Raw genomic sequence first — 17,898 nt, 5'->3', positions numbered from 1 at the left:
TTAAAAGCAATATATACAATAAATGCTTTCAACTTTCTATCTACATCAGGCTGCATTTCCCGCCCCCCTTGCAAATAAGACTTTTGATTACACCATTGTTAAATAAATGACTGTGTATAAAATGACTGCTATTGAAAATATTTCAAACCATGTGCATGTTTAGTTAATCATTTAAAATCAATATTTCAGAGACATAATTATATACATTTTTTTTGTTGTTATGACTAAGCTTAAACTTGTGTGTAATTTATCTATCTATCTATCTATCTATATATATATATATCTATATATACAGTGCCTTGCAAAAGTATTCAGACCCCTGACCAATTCTCTCATATTACTGAATTACAAATGGTACATTGAAATTTCGCTGTTTTATATTTTATTTTAAAACACTGAAACTCAAAATCAATTATTGTAATGTGACATTTGTTTTATGTTGGGAAATGTTTTTAAGAAAAATAAAAAACTGAAATATCTTGCTTGCATAAGTATTCAGCCCCCACACATTAATATTTGGTAGAGCCACCTTTCGCTGCAATAACAGCTTTAAGTCTTTTGGGGTAAGTATGTACCATCTTTGCACACAGTGTCGGAGTGATTTTGGCCCATTCTTCTTGGCAGATTTGCTCCAGGTTGTTCAGGTTGGTTGGACGACGCTTGTGGACCGCAATTTTCAAATAGTGCCACAGATTCTCAATGGGATTGAGATCAGGACTTTGACTGGGCCACTGTAGGACATTCACCTTTTTGTTCTTGAGCCACTCCAATGTTGCTTTGGCCTTGTGCTTGGGATCATTGTCCTGCTGAAAGGTGAATTTCCTCCCAAGCTTCAGTTTTTTAGCGGACTGAAGCAGGTTCTCTTGCAGTATTTCCCTGTATTTTGCTCCATCCATTCTTCCTTCAGTTTTAACAAGATGCCCAGTCCCTGCTGATCAGAAGCATCCCCACAGCATGATGCTGCCACCACCATACTTCACTGTAGGGATGGTGTGTCTTGAGGCATGGGCAGTGTTAGGCTTGCGCCACACATAGCGCTTTGAGTTTTGGCCAAAAAGCTCTATCTTGGTCTCATCTGACCACAAAACCTTTTCCCACATCGCAGCTGGGTCACTCTCATGCTTTCTGGCAAACTCCAGACGTGCTTTCACATGGTACTTTTTGAGTAACGGCTTCTTTCTTGCCACCCTCCCATACAGGCCAGTGTTATGCAGAGCTCTTGATATGGTTGACTGGTACACCATTACTCCACTCCCAGCCACTGAACTCTGTAGCTCCTTCAAAGTGATTGTTGGCCTCTCTGTGGCTTCTCCTACAAGTCTCCTTCTTGTTTGAGTGCTGAGTTCTGAGGGACGGCCTTTTCTTGGCAGTGCCTGGGTGGTGTGATGCAGCTTCCACTTCCTGATTATTGATCCAACTGTGCTCACTGGGATATCCAAACACTTGGATATTATTTTGTACCCTTTCCCTAATCTATGCATTTGTATTACTTTATCTCTAACTTCTGTAGAATGCTCTTTGGTCTTCATTTTCCTTCAGATTCACAGCCTGACCAATGATCCTTCAACAGTGGGGTTTTTATCCAGAAAATGTGTTTAATGGTTTACAGGTGGAGGCCAATGGTAAGGTAATTGTGTCCTCATTAGGGCAATTGCTTTCTTCGGTGTAAACTGGGAGCTTCCACAGCACAGGGGTTGAATACTTATGCAAGCAAGATATTTCAGTTTTTTATTTTTCTTAAAAATATTTCCCAACATAAAACCAATGTCATCTTACAATAATTGATTTTGAGTTTCAGTGTTTTAAAATAAAATATCAAACAGAACGAAATTTCAATGTACCATTTGTAATTCAGTAATATGAGAGAATTGGTCAGGGGTCTGAATACTTTTGCAAGGCACTGTATATATATCTATATATATATATAGATATATATAGATATATATAGATATATATTCTACTATATGTAATATGCAGGTTTAAAAGCTCTATTTTTTTTTTGGTACTAGATTACGAAAAAGAAATTGATAAAATGATGAAAACATAATTACCAATTATGTGACTTGCCAATACTTTACTGTATAACGAAAAATATTTTGCTACTTGTCACCTAATTTTGGGTAATGCTTTATTCTGTGTGGCACAAGTATTTCATTAACATGCCATTACCCTTTTATTAACTTTCAATTACATGTTAATAAACATTCAATACACACGCAACAGGGAAACACAAACATATGAAAATTACAGGATTGCATGATTATTCAAAAACTTCTACAATTCTGTAAAACAATGGTTTATTAAATTGGACCAGCAAACTACCAATAGAAATCTTAATAAACATACTAACATATAGCATTTGGGATATGAGCACACCTGTCATCTGTTTATTAAGTAACTTTGCCACACAGAATAAAGTGTTACTTTTAGCTTCTATTTTATGGCACCTAATCCAGCATGTAGAACTGGCATGGTGGGCCTGTAACTGGATTACACTGAGGAGCAGCGGGCATGCCCTTCATTATCGTTACTTGAGAGGCACATTGATCTGAGGACAGCGAGACCCATTGTTCTAATAGCAATTCAAAATGAAGTGTGTTTGTTCTTCATCTTTTTCTTCTGTTTAAACTGTAACCAGTCTCTCTCGCTGCATGCTTGCTGGCTAGTCTAGTTGCGATGCATTCATTATTGTATTGCTATAGTATCTGTTTTAAATTTAAATACAATAATAATAATAATGAATTAAACTGGAATCAATGTGTTTATGGTTTTTGCAATGTAATGACAGCCTGAATTGCTGCAGCTCCCTTTAGAACATGTTGCCTCAGCTTGACTCTGTTCTTTCGTTGACCTTGTTTGCAGCACAGAAGTGTATTTATTTATTTTACTCCTGTAGATGTTTCGAAACTGTCTCAAGGTCAAAGCATTTTATTGTGAAAATAAATACTGAAATTGGATCGCTAAACCTTTCAGAGAGATATAGAACCTGTACAACAGATGCGCATTTTGTATCAATTTGCCTTCTTTAAAAAGCTTTTATTGTAAAAAGCTTAATTTCTCAACAGGGGGGAAGTGGGTTTGAGTTAAATTGGGTTCAATTCTATACAAAATAAACAGCACACTTTTATAAATGAGAGTTATGCGTGGAAGATGTTTCAATAACCACTTATCCCTGAAGTATCACCACTGCCTTGTAGAAATGCAATTCTGTCTGCACAGGAGCGAGGGGTTTATATTAAGAATGAATGAATTGACAAGGGTGCCTGTGCCAGGTATGAGGATCAGGTAGCAGGAACACAAAAAAGCAGATATAAAACACCAGTTGGCGTGATGGGATTTGTAGAATAATTTTTTTTTGTTTTGTTTAAACTCGAATTGCATTATGGCACTTGAACTGCTGAGTTTTTAAACTTCACAATGCATTCTAAAACATTAAACGTTATTTAATCCACCTGAATGAAACTTTCTTTAAATAATCCATTTATAACTTGGGGATCTGGGAGCCAAGGATACCAAACTGGATTTTGTGAGCGCTTCAGAGACCTGGTTACTTTGTAGTTTTTGGAAAACGTTCATTTGTTAAATAAAAACATTTTTCAAACTTCACGTGCTTCACCCAAGGCTTTCCCTGGCCTGATTCAGCTGGTGGTCTCCTGATTGCTTGATTCGCTTCTCAGGTAGAGAAGCGATGGAGGGGGGGCGGCTGTGTGAATGCGCTGGTGTTTGGTCAGAGCCCCCGACTCTTTGAAACTCTTCCCACATTCGGAGCACAGATACGGCCTCTCTCCGGTGTGAACCCTCTGGTGGGCTTTGAGGGTCACCACCCTCTTGAAACTCTTCCCGCACTCGCCGCAGCTGAAGGGGGTCTCCCCCGTGTGAATGCGCACGTGAGCCTTGAGGTCTCCGGACTGCTTGAAGCTCCTGTCGCACTCCGTGCAGCGATACGGCTTCTCTCCTGTGTGAACGCGCTGGTGCGTTTTCAGATTGCCCAGGTGTTTGAAACTCTTCCCGCAGTCGGAGCAGCGGTAGGGCATGTCTCCCGTGTGATTGCGCTGGTGGGCTTTCAGCTCCCCGGACTGCTTGAAACTTTTCCCGCAGTCGGAGCAGTGATACGGAGTCTCACCGGTGTGAATGCGCACGTGCCTTTTCAAAGTCTGCAGCTGCCGGAAGCTCTTCCCGCATTCCGGACAGGGGAAAGGCGTTTCCCCGGAATGGATGCGTCGATGTGCCTTGAGGTTCCCTAAGTTCTTGAAGCTCTTGTCGCATTCCGGGCAGCGATACGGCGTCTCTCCAGTGTGGATGCGCTGGTGGGATTTGAGGTCTCCCAACTGCCGGAAGCTCTTCCCACAATCCGAGCAATCGTGGCTCTTCCCGGTGTGAAAACGCTGGTGGGCTTTGAATTTGGAAAGCTGGTTGAATTTCTTCCCACATTGGGAGCACAGTAAAGAGGTCTCCGACGCGTGGGTACGCAAGTGTCTTCTCAGAGTCTGCAGCTGAGCGAAACTCTTGCCACATTCGGGGCAGATGTACAGGGTGTCTGTTGAAAGACTTGTTTCTTCATGCTTTTTTATGTCTTTGTTGGATTCCAGTTCTGGGTCAATGACCTCTTTTTTGATGTGGACAGATTCCGTATCGCTGTGTTCTTTAGTGCAGACAGATCCTTGTTCACCGACTTCATCAATGGGGTCAGATTTCAATCCTGCATCAGCTTGTTTCTCTATCACCTTCACAGGCCCCAGTTCACTGATATTCCCTGCAACCTGGTCAGGGTGCAGTATGGTGAGACAGGCCGGCTCCATCTTCTCAATTACTGGAGGGCTGGTGTCTCTTCAGGGCCTGGGTCACTACAAAAACACACACACTAGTGAATTGCTCTTTTTTACTTGATTATAGCTAACAAATTTATACATCTTACCTGCTACTCATTATATTAGTCACAAATGTTTTGTAAGAAACACATTTTTGATGTGAAATGCTATACTATATTATTAATTTCTTAGCAGACACCCTTATCCAGGGCAACTTACAATTGTTACAAGATATCACATTATTTTTACATACAATTACATTATTTTTTACAGATTATTTTTACATACAATTACCCATTTATACAGTTGGGTTTTTTACTGGAGCAATCTAGGTAAAGTACCTTGCTCAAGGGTACAGCAGCAGTGTCCCTAAACCTGGGATTTAACACACGACCCTCTGGTCAAGAGTCCAGAGCCCTAACCACTACTCCACACTGCTGCCTGTATGTGGGATTGCATTAGGTTCTAAGCAAGTAGTATCAAATTTAATTGCTTTAAAACATGTCCCTTTGTATTTAATAGTGTAATAATTCTACTCCAATATTGAAATAATAGTTATAATTAATTTATTTAAAAAAAGCTGTCTTCTTTAACTTGTCTGGAGAATCTTAAATGCTGGGACTGAACATTCAATTCAAACCACGTGACACTATGACCTTTCAACTATAGTTGAAAGGTCACAGAGTAGGCCATTGAAACAGATTCCAGTGTAAAGGTTTGTCACTGAATTTACTCCGTTTATTTTAGTATTTCTAGAGGTGAAGGTCACAGTACCACACGACCGGAATGGGTTACAAAGTGCGCATGTATTTTATTAATATGTGTAATAAAGTACACCTGTTTAAATGTGAAAACTGTTATATGGGTATATAGGTTGTCAATGTGAGCCCTACATAGACACATACATTTTGAGCTGTAATTTTTTTTTTTTTAATAATATAGTGCTTCTTACTTTGACAAGAAATGTTACCGTTTAGTTTATTACAAATAATTTAGCTCCAGATAATTGCTAGAGAAAAGCAAAGCGGATTTCGAAAAAACCAAAAATATATGTTATCCATAAAGTTTAACAATAGATATGCACTCTCTGATCGATACTACAACATTATGAACAGATGCTTTAGGCACAAATATTTTCGTTTGTACAAAACCGGGTTACAAAGTATTTTATTTTATAAACACTATATATATGCAGCTTACCTTATGCCTTAATATAACCGCAGCAGAGCTAAGGCGTGCTCAGTAAATCTGCGGAAAACTTTTGTGTCCAGGTGTTGGGTAGTTATTTTGTATTTTCTTAGATAAACAGCGCAATTCCGACTTCACAGTATGTAATCTCACATAATTTAATGCGCTTTCTTCTGACTTGCAACAATGCAGCATATCCACGTGACCCGAGCAAACCCGCCCCCCGCTGTGTCTCATTCGCTGAGGGATACCGTTCGGGCTGGAAGGATCACGGTGTTGATTTGACTAGATTGGCGTCAGTCAAACCAATCGGACACACACACACACACACATTCACGATCGCGTATTGAACTGCATATTCAGAAACGCACTTTCATTACTGTGTTCTTTAAATATATCATTAAACGATTTGTATTTAATTGTGCAAACTATATATATATATATATATATATATATATATATATATATATATATATATATATATATATATATAAAACTTTGTGTTGGGCAATGGTCAAGTAGCAATGTATGGAAGAAGTTTATACTAAACATTGTCAGGGGTTACCTTCCTTGTGTTAAATTGCTCACGAGTGGGAGATTGTAAATGGATTCACACAGGTAGAGTGGGTCCGGATCAAGCGCTTTAATAGACGTCGGATGTAGTAGCCGCTAGAGGGCGCTAAACATGTGGTGTTGAAATAATAGTAACAGTTACTTTAAATAGTGACACAGTTAGGTTTAGGGGTAGAGATTAGGTTTGTTGTAGACATTAGGGTTAGGGGTAGGGGGTAGATTTAGGGGTTAGGAGCCTAGCAGGTAGCTACTGTCCCATTTCTAACTGATGATTTGGCTTGATAATGTCTCATTGAATGGACTGATTCTAATCAGATGGCCTGTCTCTCCCCAAGGTCCTTAGTCTCTCAGGCTGTCCACTTTTTCCCCCTATATCATCTGCAGCGTCACCCTTGGGCATTTGGAGTTTGAGAACAACGTGTTACTTTCTAGCTGAATTTGGAACTTTTCAAGCAGAATTCCGTGTTGCTCTGTCCATATAAATGTAATCATTCCGGTCATGAGATCCTTATCTTTTGCAATGTTAATGACTTTTCCCAGTTCTAGCATGTTCATGTGAAACATCTAAATCTGTGTTTCCCCAAAAAGGAAGTCATAACTCTTGTCGCTAGATGTAGTTTGTTCATGAGGATGTCCTCATCTGTATTTACAAAAAAAAAAAAAAAAAAAAAAATGTAGATCTTTTATTTAACATCATGTAATCAAAGAAACTACAACATGATATCACAAAAGTCTACCGGAAGCCATAATTGTATCAAGTTAGATTTCGAAATGTCACATTTTTGTTATGGAAAACTACAAAGCGGTACATAATTTAATATAGTAAAGTAACATTATTCAGCAGGTTTCATTTCACTATATGAAATGTTAATTCTACAGGGTAATGCAAAACGTTCGTCCATCGCTGTAGGTTAGCACCCATTATCGGTCTAATTATTTGTTCCGATCAGTTAAACCAATTACTGGGATCATCTGTTTGGTACGATGCAATCAGGATTAAGTAAGTACAGATTTGCAGGATTTAGTCCTCTTGATGTGACTGAATCACTGGCACACCGCATGGTGACTGTTTGCATAAATCACCAGGTCCTCAGATGATTACTGTTTATTGTTAGTTTCGCTCTCCTGAGCTCAAAGGGTTGCTTCTCTCTCTGACGGTGTCGGATACAATAGTTCCCAGTGTGGCTTCTGGTTCCGTCGCATTGCTCCTTTAATGAAATGTCGGCTGGTATTTCTCGGGAGTCGTGTAAAACATGTAGCTGCAGTTTATTTATGCATGCGAGGAGGAACCAGAGCCACGGCATGCCCTGTCACACAGACCTGCGTTCCTTCCTGTCATCAACCGACCAGCTGCTTTCATCCAGTAACCTGCCTTAACCTGAACCTTTCATTCGACTTTATGAAGCAAAATCAGTTACTGCTATAGGGTGATGATGCTAAACTCCTGGCTGTATATTAGCACTAATATCTTGGACTCCCTCATGTTAAGGTATTCTCAGATTTGTACTAATCGGGATCATTGAAACCAGCTGTAAGACTTCTTGTGCTGCTCTTGTTTTTCCTGTCATAGAGATACACATTGTAGTCTAGATCAGCCAGCATGTCTTTATATTACTGAGGAGCAGCTCCTCAACACAGAGGAAAGACTTGACCAAGGAAGTGCAACACTACCTGAAAGCACGGTTTGCAAACAGAGATTTCTTCAAAGTGTAGTACTGCGTGTCATCAGATTTACTAGAACGTGTGTTCCTTCCAAAACTGAACATTGGAGACTTTTATAACGAACACAACATGTAAGAGTTATTTAATTATTTTGTTAGCTTCAATCACTTTAAGGGAAAAAAGAAATCACACATTATAAGCTCTGTATTCTTTAATGATTAACATACACCGATCATTTCGTTTTTGCATACTCTACCTTCTATCACATATTTTAAAGTTGGGCTTGTGAGGTGGTAACAACATCTTAAATATTGTAACGTTTTCGGGTTCCGGCCTTATGCACTCAGGCGGAGGCAGTGATTGTAATGAACGGGTGAGGTCAGCCAGTATATATTTAGAATAAAGGACAGAGGGGTGAAAGAGCACAGGATAGGCAGAAGTATGGGGGGAGGGGTTGAACACACACACACACACTGGTCTCTTGATGCAGCTCCTCCGGCTCATCACTAGGCTTCCCTTCTCCTTCTCACAGTCGCTCCTGTGGCTCGCCCCCTCTTCCTTCCTTCCATCAGGTTCCCAAGTGGGGTAATGGCACAACAGCGGTCAGGGCCGTCACTTGGCTGGCCGTATTAACGGTGGATAGTGGTGGTTCTCTCTCTTCCTCTCTATTCTTACTCGTCCGTTCGCTTGTCGTCTCCCTCTCCCCCTTCCTCGCGGCATTCCCGACACTCTTATATGCTGGCCCGCCCCCACTCGTTTCTCAGATCCGGTTGGAGGAGACCTCTTGGCAGCCTTTCCCCTCGCCCAATCAGCGTCCTCGCCACCTGTCCATCACGGGGGTCCTCCGAGATTCCCGCCACCTCTCGAGGTCGTGACACTATGTAAAAACATATTTTAAAAACTGTATGCACCCCGAACAAAGAATATCCAGTTAAACTCAGTAGAAGTTGCACGAAGGCCATATTTCTATGTTATAAACACCTGTACTACATTTGTTATTCCACTACATACATAAACACGTCTGAAAACCAGTTACACATTGCACATGCAGTGTGGATTACAAGGGAGGCAACACAAGAACGAGGTTCTGAAACTACAAACCTCAAGTAGGTGGATACTGAAAGCTTAGGCGTTGATTTGGGATTAATTGGACATTTTTTTAGAGGATTTTACAATACAAGGGAACCACTTAACTCCAGGATAAGAGGTTGATGCAATCCAGGGGAATTAACCAGTGATGAAAAATGATCTAAAATCCGAGCTGCAGTTGCACACTGAACAAGGCACCAGCTGAAACATTAGTCTACTTGCGTTTTACCTTAAATCACCCCCTTTGTGTGTATTTATTTAGCATGTTTTTTTAAAAACTGTCAAACATTACAATGATATTATAGCTACTTCCTATCAGAGGAAAGGATCTTGCGGTTTCTAATGATTATGAAACAATTCAGATGCTTTTAATAAAGGGACTTTTGACAAAACAGATGACACAAAGGTCATTTCCTCTTAAGGGAACAAGACAACCATTTTATTGCAGCGGTCTTCAATTGTAAAATTGTGCCAATTAGAAATACTGCAAAAAATGATGTACTACTAGAGTATCTACAAAGTCATTCTACTATCTGTACTGTAGTGTTAACCTTTACATTTCTCAATAAGAAGTCAGTACATTTGTTCTGAGTGCAATTATCTGTTGAGCAATCCGCATATACAACTATATCTAGTGTGACACTGCCAGCGGTCTCAATCAGGTTTAAAAGCATTTTGTTACCTAGTTCTTGTTTTGTCACTTTTGGTAAACCTTCCAGCAATTGTTATACAGTATATATTCTGTTCACATCGGGATTGGCACATGTCATTTTTCACTTCAGTTCTACAGTGATCCAGAATAAGTATCCTGCTGCTTCCTGGTGCTTGTGGGCAGGCCCCTGGCTTGCTTACAAAATATCTTGTTATCCCTAAATAGAGTGAATTATCATGGTATTTTGGGCACTCCTAAAAATGTTCACAAATTCAAGCCATAGTTATAATCAGGGATAACATATACAGCTATGGCCAAACATTGCGCATCATCTAGAATTTAGGATTAAGACAGAATTAAATAATAATAATAATAATAATAATAATAATAATAATAAAACTATATGAACATAATTTATATATTTTATTTAACATAATGTAAGCAAAGAAACAAAAAAAAATCACAAAAGTCTACCGGAAGCCATAATAGTAGTACAGTATTTCATGTTAGATTTCAATGTCACATTTTTCAGTTTCGCTAAGTATATGGAAAACTACAAAGCTGTACGTAATTCAATCTGTTAACGTAACATTATTCAGCAGGTTTCATTCAACTTTATGAAGCAACATTACCGTTAATTCTATAGGGTGATGCCAAACTTTTGGCCATAGCTGCACAGTAGTAAGCAAGTTTGAAACACAGGTAACAAATGCCCACCAGCAAAGGCCAGTTCAAAACTTATTTTGAGCCACAGCAACGTCCACATTCGACACAGTGAACTCCTCATCTGTGAATGCGCTGGTGTTTGGTCAGAGCCCCCGACTCTTTGAAACTCTTCCCACATTCGGAGCACAGATACGGCCTCTCTCCGGTGTGAATCCTCTGGTGGGCTTTGAGGGTCACCACCCGATTGAAACTCTTCCCACACTCGCTGCAGCTGAAGGGGGTCTCCCCCGTGTGAATGCGCACGTGAGCCTTGAGGTCTCCGGACTGCTTGAAGCTCCTGTCGCACTCCGTGCAGTGATACGGCTTCTCTCCCGTGTGAACGCGCTGGTGCGTTTTCAGATTGCCCAGGTGTTTGAAACTCTTCCCGCAGTCGGAGCAGTGGAAAGGAGACTCTCCTGTGTGAATGTACTGGTGGGTCTTAAAGTTCCCCAGGTTTTTGAAGTTCTTGCCGCACTCGGAGCAGTGGTACGGTTTCTCTCCGGTGTGGATTCGCAGGTGGGAGCGCAGGTTGCCTGTGTTTTTGAACCTCTTCCCGCATTCCGTGCAGTGGTAGGGCATCTCGCCCGTGTGCGTGCGCTGGTGGGATTTCAGGTTCCCCAAGTTTTTGAACCCCTTCCCACAGTCTCCGCAGTAATAGGGCAGTTCTCCCGTGTGAGAGCGCATGTGGGCATTGAACTTCACCAGCTGGCTGAAGCTCTGGTCGCACTCTGAGCACTGATAGGACGTGTGGGCAGCGTGGGTGCGGATGTGTCTTTTCAGGGTCTGCAGCTGGTTGAAACTCTTCCCACATTCAGTGCAGATGTACAGGGTGTCGCTCGAGGGGCTTTCTTTGGATGCCTTTTTGTTGGTGTTTTTTGTCTCTTTTATTTTAGCAGGCTCCAGTTCCTGGTCAATGACTTCTTCTTTAAAACGGACAGCTTGCTGGTCGTTGCTTTTCTGTTCGTTGTGCTCAGCAGTGTCCTTTGCACCCTTGTCAGAGTCCTCTGTACTGTGGTTAGATCCCAGTTCTGCACACTTTTCTACCCTCTGGGCAGATCCTCGCTCACTGACATCTTCAGCAATCTGGTCAGGCTCCATCCTTTGTACCTTTACAGCGCCTGTCAGAAAACAAGAGCGTTATTAAAAGGGTACATAAGGACCTTTTTATTTTATTGTGTTACATGTTCCCATGTGTTGCTGCAACTGTTTACGTAAGGTGTGTGCATTTTTTTTTTATTTTGCCCACTTTTTTAAACTTTTAAATTGCATTCCCTGCCTCAAGATGGCTTCCCATGTACCCGCATGAACCGCTCAGAACTACATTTCCCACCATCCTCTTGCTCATCGAGCAGGAGGATGATGGGAAATGTAGTTCTGGGGTGTCCATGCGGGTACATGAGCAGGAGGATGATGGGAAATGTAGTTCTGATGTGTCCATGCCGGTACAAGGGAAGCCATCCTGAGGCAGGGAATGCAATTTAAAAGTTTAAAAAAGTGGGCAAAATGTTAACAATTTTTTTTTTTTAAACAATACACACATCTTACATAAACAGCTGTAGCAACACATGGGTACATGTAACACAATAAAATAAAAAGGCCCTCATGTACCCTTTAAGCTGAATTTATTTGTTGCATTGCACAAATCTTCCAATGAATTTGTGACATATTTTCATAATATGTAGAGTTAGAAACTCATGCTAGCCCTGCACCCAGTCCAGCATAGCTTCATGAACAACTCCTAACAGTCAACCTACAGACTCACAGGTGAGACTTATTCAAGTGTGATCGGTTCAGAGCAGATTTAGCAGGAGGGGCTGGCTGTTCAAACTCCTGGCACCTGCTGATTTCAATAACCCACCGAAACAAGGGGAGTTGTGAAACCCTGGACTGGGTGCAGGACTCGTGGAAGACTAACCCTCATGTAAAGAGATGTCATTTCATCTGCTTGATTGCATGATTTATTAAGTGAATTTATTTTTGTTTCGCCGGCAATAATCTGAGGCAATCAGGAGTCGGATTTGTGAAACGCCGTTACAATACACGATCATGTCCTTTCATTCTGCAGCGAGAATGCTAACATTGAGACAGCAGAGTTAATAAAAAAAATATGTGCGTCTCATTCCAAATAAGTGAAACTTGTCTTATCTGCTATCAAATAAAAGAAAGCACAATATTTGAGTAATTGCAAAAAATAATAATAAAAAAAACTATTTGAGTACTGTCATTGCAATCAGAAGCAAAACAAACTAATTGCAAACAACATAAAATGAACAGGAAAGTAATATTTTATATATATTATATATATATATATATATATATATATATATATATATATATATATATATATCCCTAAGCGACGATGTAATCTTCACAATAAAGTGCGGACCTGACTGCATTCGCCTTTTTGATAAGAGTTCGTTTGGTTTGTGTAAACAAAAACAAAAAAAAAAAGCAATTAGCGACCTATTTATATTCTAGTTCAAACTACAACAAAGCATTTTGCTGTAAACAGTATGTCATATAAATGTATTGACAGAATGTTAACGATTTATACTCAATAATAAAACATGGCTAATGCACGGCATTACCTTCGCACCGCTGCAAGATTCCTTGTATACGCGTTTCAGCAGAGAGCCTTTGTGTATTCCGTGTATCCTGCACTCCAGGCTTCCTACACTAATGTATATACACTACTGAGTTTAATAACATTAAATCTCATCATTTGGAGATTTCGAAACAAAACGTGTAGCACCACTTTGTTTAGCTGCTGTCCTCTCTCTCCTTCCGGAACAATGTGTGTTTTTTAAACCCGCCCCTTCTGCATCTCGGTATCAATCAATCTTGGTTTTAAAATGGCGATCTCAAGTCTTTACAGTAACAGTAGATTATTCTCGCCATCTAGCGCATGTCAGACTACTGCACGTGTAGCAGGTAACGGTGACAACCGTCTGAGTTTGTAATTTGAGGCTGAATTGACAGTATATTTACCTCCAGTACCAATTCTTACCTGAAGAAGAGAAAGGTATCGCAAAAAACACCTTGGCATTAAGTATTTTTTTTGTACTGTTCCTTTTTATGATACCTACAATCACTCAAAGTGACTGTTATTGTAATTAATCAAATGTTGTGATTTTAGAGAGTTCAGATGCAGTCATTGTTTCCTGCCCTGTGCTCCGTCTTTCGGGTGAGACGTAATTGTAAGTGACTCTGCAGCTGATGCATAGTTCACACACCCTAGTCTCTGTAAGTCGCCTTGGATAAAGGCGTCTGCTAAATAAACAAATAATAATAATAACCTTTGTGTGGCAGTGAAGAGGTTGGCTGGACAACACAGGTAATGGAGAAGACTATAGATCCATCCCAAACAGCAAGACAAAACCCTGACCTTAAAAATGCATGATCTTAACATGCCATATCTGGACACACATACAATACCATGAAGCAAAATATTACACAGTACAGCAAATGTATTTGAATTCTCCTCACACAGCATGTACATATCCAGTCCTGAGGCCCAGCATACAGTACACAGCCACAAGGCCTTCATTCAAGCACTGAATCTGTTTATGAAATAGACCGCTCACTTTCTTAAATAGGACACGCACCACAGTAGTTGTGTCCTATTTCGAGTTTTACATATATATCTAAAGAATCACTTATCTTTCGAAGGAAACACAGGTAACTGATATCACAATGGGTCTATAATTCCAATGTATCTAGGGAGCCACTGGTCCAACTGCACTGGTATTTTCTGACTCGCTGGACAGGCGGTGACTTTCTTTATTGCAGTGGCGCTGGAACCATTTTTATAGTGGGAGTGCTGAAAGCCATTGAACAAAACTGTAACCCCTGTATATGATAGAAGCCATGCAAAACCATGGTAGCGCACCCCCAGCACCCCTAGTTCCAGCGCCCGTGTACACACAGTACACAAGACTCACATTTTTTAGTTTTTTTTAATACATTGCTCTCAATTGCCTGCTATTCATATAGGAAATTGGTTGCCAATTGGCACCTATTTAAAATGTTAACATAAAAAAACTTGATTTTTAAAGTTTTATTAAACCATGACAGGAGATCTTTTTCAGCACTCTTCCTTAACTTCCTGTTGCATCTCCAGGGCTGTCTTTTGGTGCAGTATGAAGCCTCCAGTGTCTCTTAAGATACTCCACTTGCTTGAAACACTTCCCGCATTGACTACAAATATACGAGGCCTCTTCTTCATGAATCCGCCGGTGTAATTTCAGAGCCCCCGACTGCTTGAAACTCTTGCCACATTCATTGCACTGATACGGTTTCTCTCCTGTGTGAACGCGACAGTGTTTTTTCAGGTCCCCAGACTGCTTGAAACTCTTGCCACAATCCGCGCAATGATACGGAGTCTCTCCTGTGTGAATTCGCTGGTGGCTTCTGAGGTGATCCAGCCGAACGAAGCCTCTCTGGCATTCAGGACATTGATACAAGGTGTCGGCAGTGTGGATTCGACGGTGCTTGACTAAATACTCCGCCTGCTTGAAACTCTTCCCACACTCAGGGCAGGTGTGAATGGAATCTCCCTTGTGAAGTCTTTGGTGGAACTTCAGGGCCGCAGATCTTCGAAAACTCTTCCCGCATTCAGAGCAGCGATACGGTTTTCCCCCTGTGTGAACGACCAGGTGAGATTGCAAAGCGCCGGGCTGCTTAAAACTCTTCCCACAGTCGGGGCACCGAAAGGGGGTCGCGTCTCTGTGAAGTCTCCGGTGTTGTTGAAGGTGTCCCGGCTGTTTGAAACTCTTATCGCATTCACTGCAGTGATACGGCCTCTCTCCTGTGTGAATCCGCTGGTGAGATTTAAGATCCCCCGGTTGTCTGAATCGCTCCCCACATGCGGGGCACCGGTAAGGGGCTTCTCCTGAGTGAATGCGCTGGTGTCTTTTGAGGGCGTTGGAGTACCTGAAGCTCTTGCTGCATTCAGAGCAGTGATAGGGCGTCTCCCCCGTGTGGATTCGCCCGTGTTTTTTAAGGTCCCCCGAGAAGCGGAAAGCTCTCCCGCAGTCAGGACAGCTGTGGGGGCGCGGGGGGGTTTGGCCCGGGTGCGTGTCTCGGATGTGTTTTTTGAGGTCTCCAGTGAAAGGCAGCTTGCAGTGAGGGCAGGGTTTGGAATGAGTTTCGTCTTCGTTCGCAGTCACTTTGAAAGCATGCGTGTGAGGAGAAAAGACCGAGTAAGCTTTCAGCACCCATGAGTCAGGCATCACAGGCAAAATGGTTCACATTCGTTATCTTTCAGTTGTGAAATGTCTAAGCAAAGAGGAACACATTTAGATCTTTCTGATGCATGTCAATGAGGTGTGGCTGCCCAATTAAGCATCCTAATTGGTACTGATGTTGCCTGTGATGCCTTCCTTACGCTATATCTGAGCATTTCATATCAGTGTAACATGTAATCCTAAATAGTGCTTTAAAATCCATTTTATTACCCCATATTCTCACTGGTTCCCTTTACCGGAGTACTGACCAAGGTTTTACGATGTATTTTCTCCCCTCTTGTTAGCTCAAACAACATTATAACTGGCCTCAGTTAATGCAGTTATAACCAATCAATTTTCCTGTCTTTTATCAGCACCAGCAACATTAGTAAGTCCAGGGACTGCCAATGAAAATGAGCTCATAGCTAAATCTGGGTGCAATGCATCTTATGACATAAAGGTAAAAAAAAATGGTATTGTCCCTGTCAAATAAATACAAAAGAAATAAAAATAACGCAAGCAAATGAAAGCATATGTAGTTTCCAAAAGCTAGTCTACTATGTCTCTAGATCGCAATTACAGACATATATAATTTATTTCTTTATTTTTAATACCTACATGTTAGTCTTTGAGCTTCAGGCATTTTCCTCTTGCAGTGTATCTCTGAAGGTGATTGCAGTTCAGTGGTGTCCTCTACAACGCGGATCGCTCCCAGCTCACTCACGTCTTGTGCAATCCGGCCAGGCTCCAGTTCAGGGTCAATGACCTCCTCTTTAATGTGGACTGGCTCTGGGTAATGATCAGAGACCTCCTCGCTCTCTTCAACAGACGTATGGAAACAACCCCACCCTAGACTCCCCTCTTTGACAGGAGCAGGTTGCATATTCAAATCTGGCTTTGTAGACAGGAGAGTCGATGCCTCTGCAGTGGACAAAACAGTGAGCAACTGAAGCTTCCTGAGTTTGAAAGAAAGAAGTCCATGTTACAGCCATTACACCACACTGGGGGGACCGGTAGTTAATAACACGTAATAAACAGCGCAGTTTGAGGGGTTTAGCGAGGTAGGAAGAAAATAAGCACAATTTAAAGTCAATATTAATCTATATAAGTCGTTGTTTCATGTAATACACATTGCAAAGCTACTAACAACTATTTTGGAGGCTTGATTTCTGTTATAAAAAACATTTCAATGTCATATTCGTCGCTTCGAAAGTGAATTAGTACGTCGTGTTCTAGCGTTAGTAGCGAATAGATACATATCAATAAGTAAAACCGATAATAAACATTTTTTAGGTTCTAGTTTATGTATTTTGACTAACAAAGTTCAACGTGAATTCAGTACAGTGCTTGTAGGTTTGTATTTATCAGATACAACAACAACACTACATACAGACAACAGTAAATACATTACCGTACTACTTATGTAGCGCCTCGGTCAGTGAATCTGTTCAGTCACAGAGCAGCATGCGAGATATAAACAGTTTTTAGTTGCATTTAATAAAATTATTTCTTAACCAGACAACACCGTTTCTCCGTTGTTGTTCTTTTTCTCCAGGCTGAAAACACACAATGCGCCTCATTAAGCCCGCCCACTCTCGCTCCTCAATGGGTGAGGGTTGAGTCGGCGCTGGCTGGTGTAAGTGTTCATTGGCCTGCACTCCCCGTCGGTCTGATCCCTGTAAACCAATCAGAAGCGAACAATGAGAGAGAGTATAAAAGGACGAAACTGTCGCATTTTGCTACCAGAGCCAACGTGACGTTAACAGAAACGCGTCTCTGAATGTTCTGGTCCCAGTAACCTGGTTTAATTTCAATTATTTTTTTTTAAATGTCACTTTCCATTAGAGGTATATAACTATTGCTGGTGTTTTCTTATTGACCCATTTATTAACAACACAAAATTCACTCAAATTAAAATACTGCGGTATTCCTATAATTAAAACAGACCAACTTTTTGTTTTGTAACTTTTTACGTTTTAATAAACTACTTTCTTCA

At 40.9% G+C, this 17,898-nt stretch overlaps 1 protein-coding gene across 1 annotated transcript; it reads right to left on the bottom strand.

Moving 5' to 3' along the window:
* Positions 1-2,149: 2,149 nt before the first annotated feature.
* On the bottom strand, positions 2,150-17,527 carry LOC117964863 (gastrula zinc finger protein XlCGF57.1-like). Its single transcript, XM_059009272.1, has 4 exons — positions 17,314-17,527; positions 16,521-16,823; positions 10,761-11,795; positions 2,150-4,210 (listed from the first exon to the last, which is right to left on the bottom strand). The coding sequence occupies exons 2-4, from the start codon at positions 16,783-16,785 to the stop codon at positions 3,639-3,641; spliced, it is 1,872 nt and encodes a 623-aa protein (XP_058865255.1). The 5' UTR covers positions 16,786-16,823; positions 17,314-17,527; the 3' UTR covers positions 2,150-3,638.
* Positions 17,528-17,898: the final 371 nt, after the last annotated feature.

This window comes from Acipenser ruthenus, chromosome 38 (assembly GCF_902713425.1).
Source record: "Acipenser ruthenus chromosome 38, fAciRut3.2 maternal haplotype, whole genome shotgun sequence".
Taxonomy (NCBI): domain Eukaryota; kingdom Metazoa; phylum Chordata; class Actinopteri; order Acipenseriformes; family Acipenseridae; genus Acipenser; species Acipenser ruthenus.
This window is presented reverse-complemented; position numbering and strand designations above follow the sequence as displayed.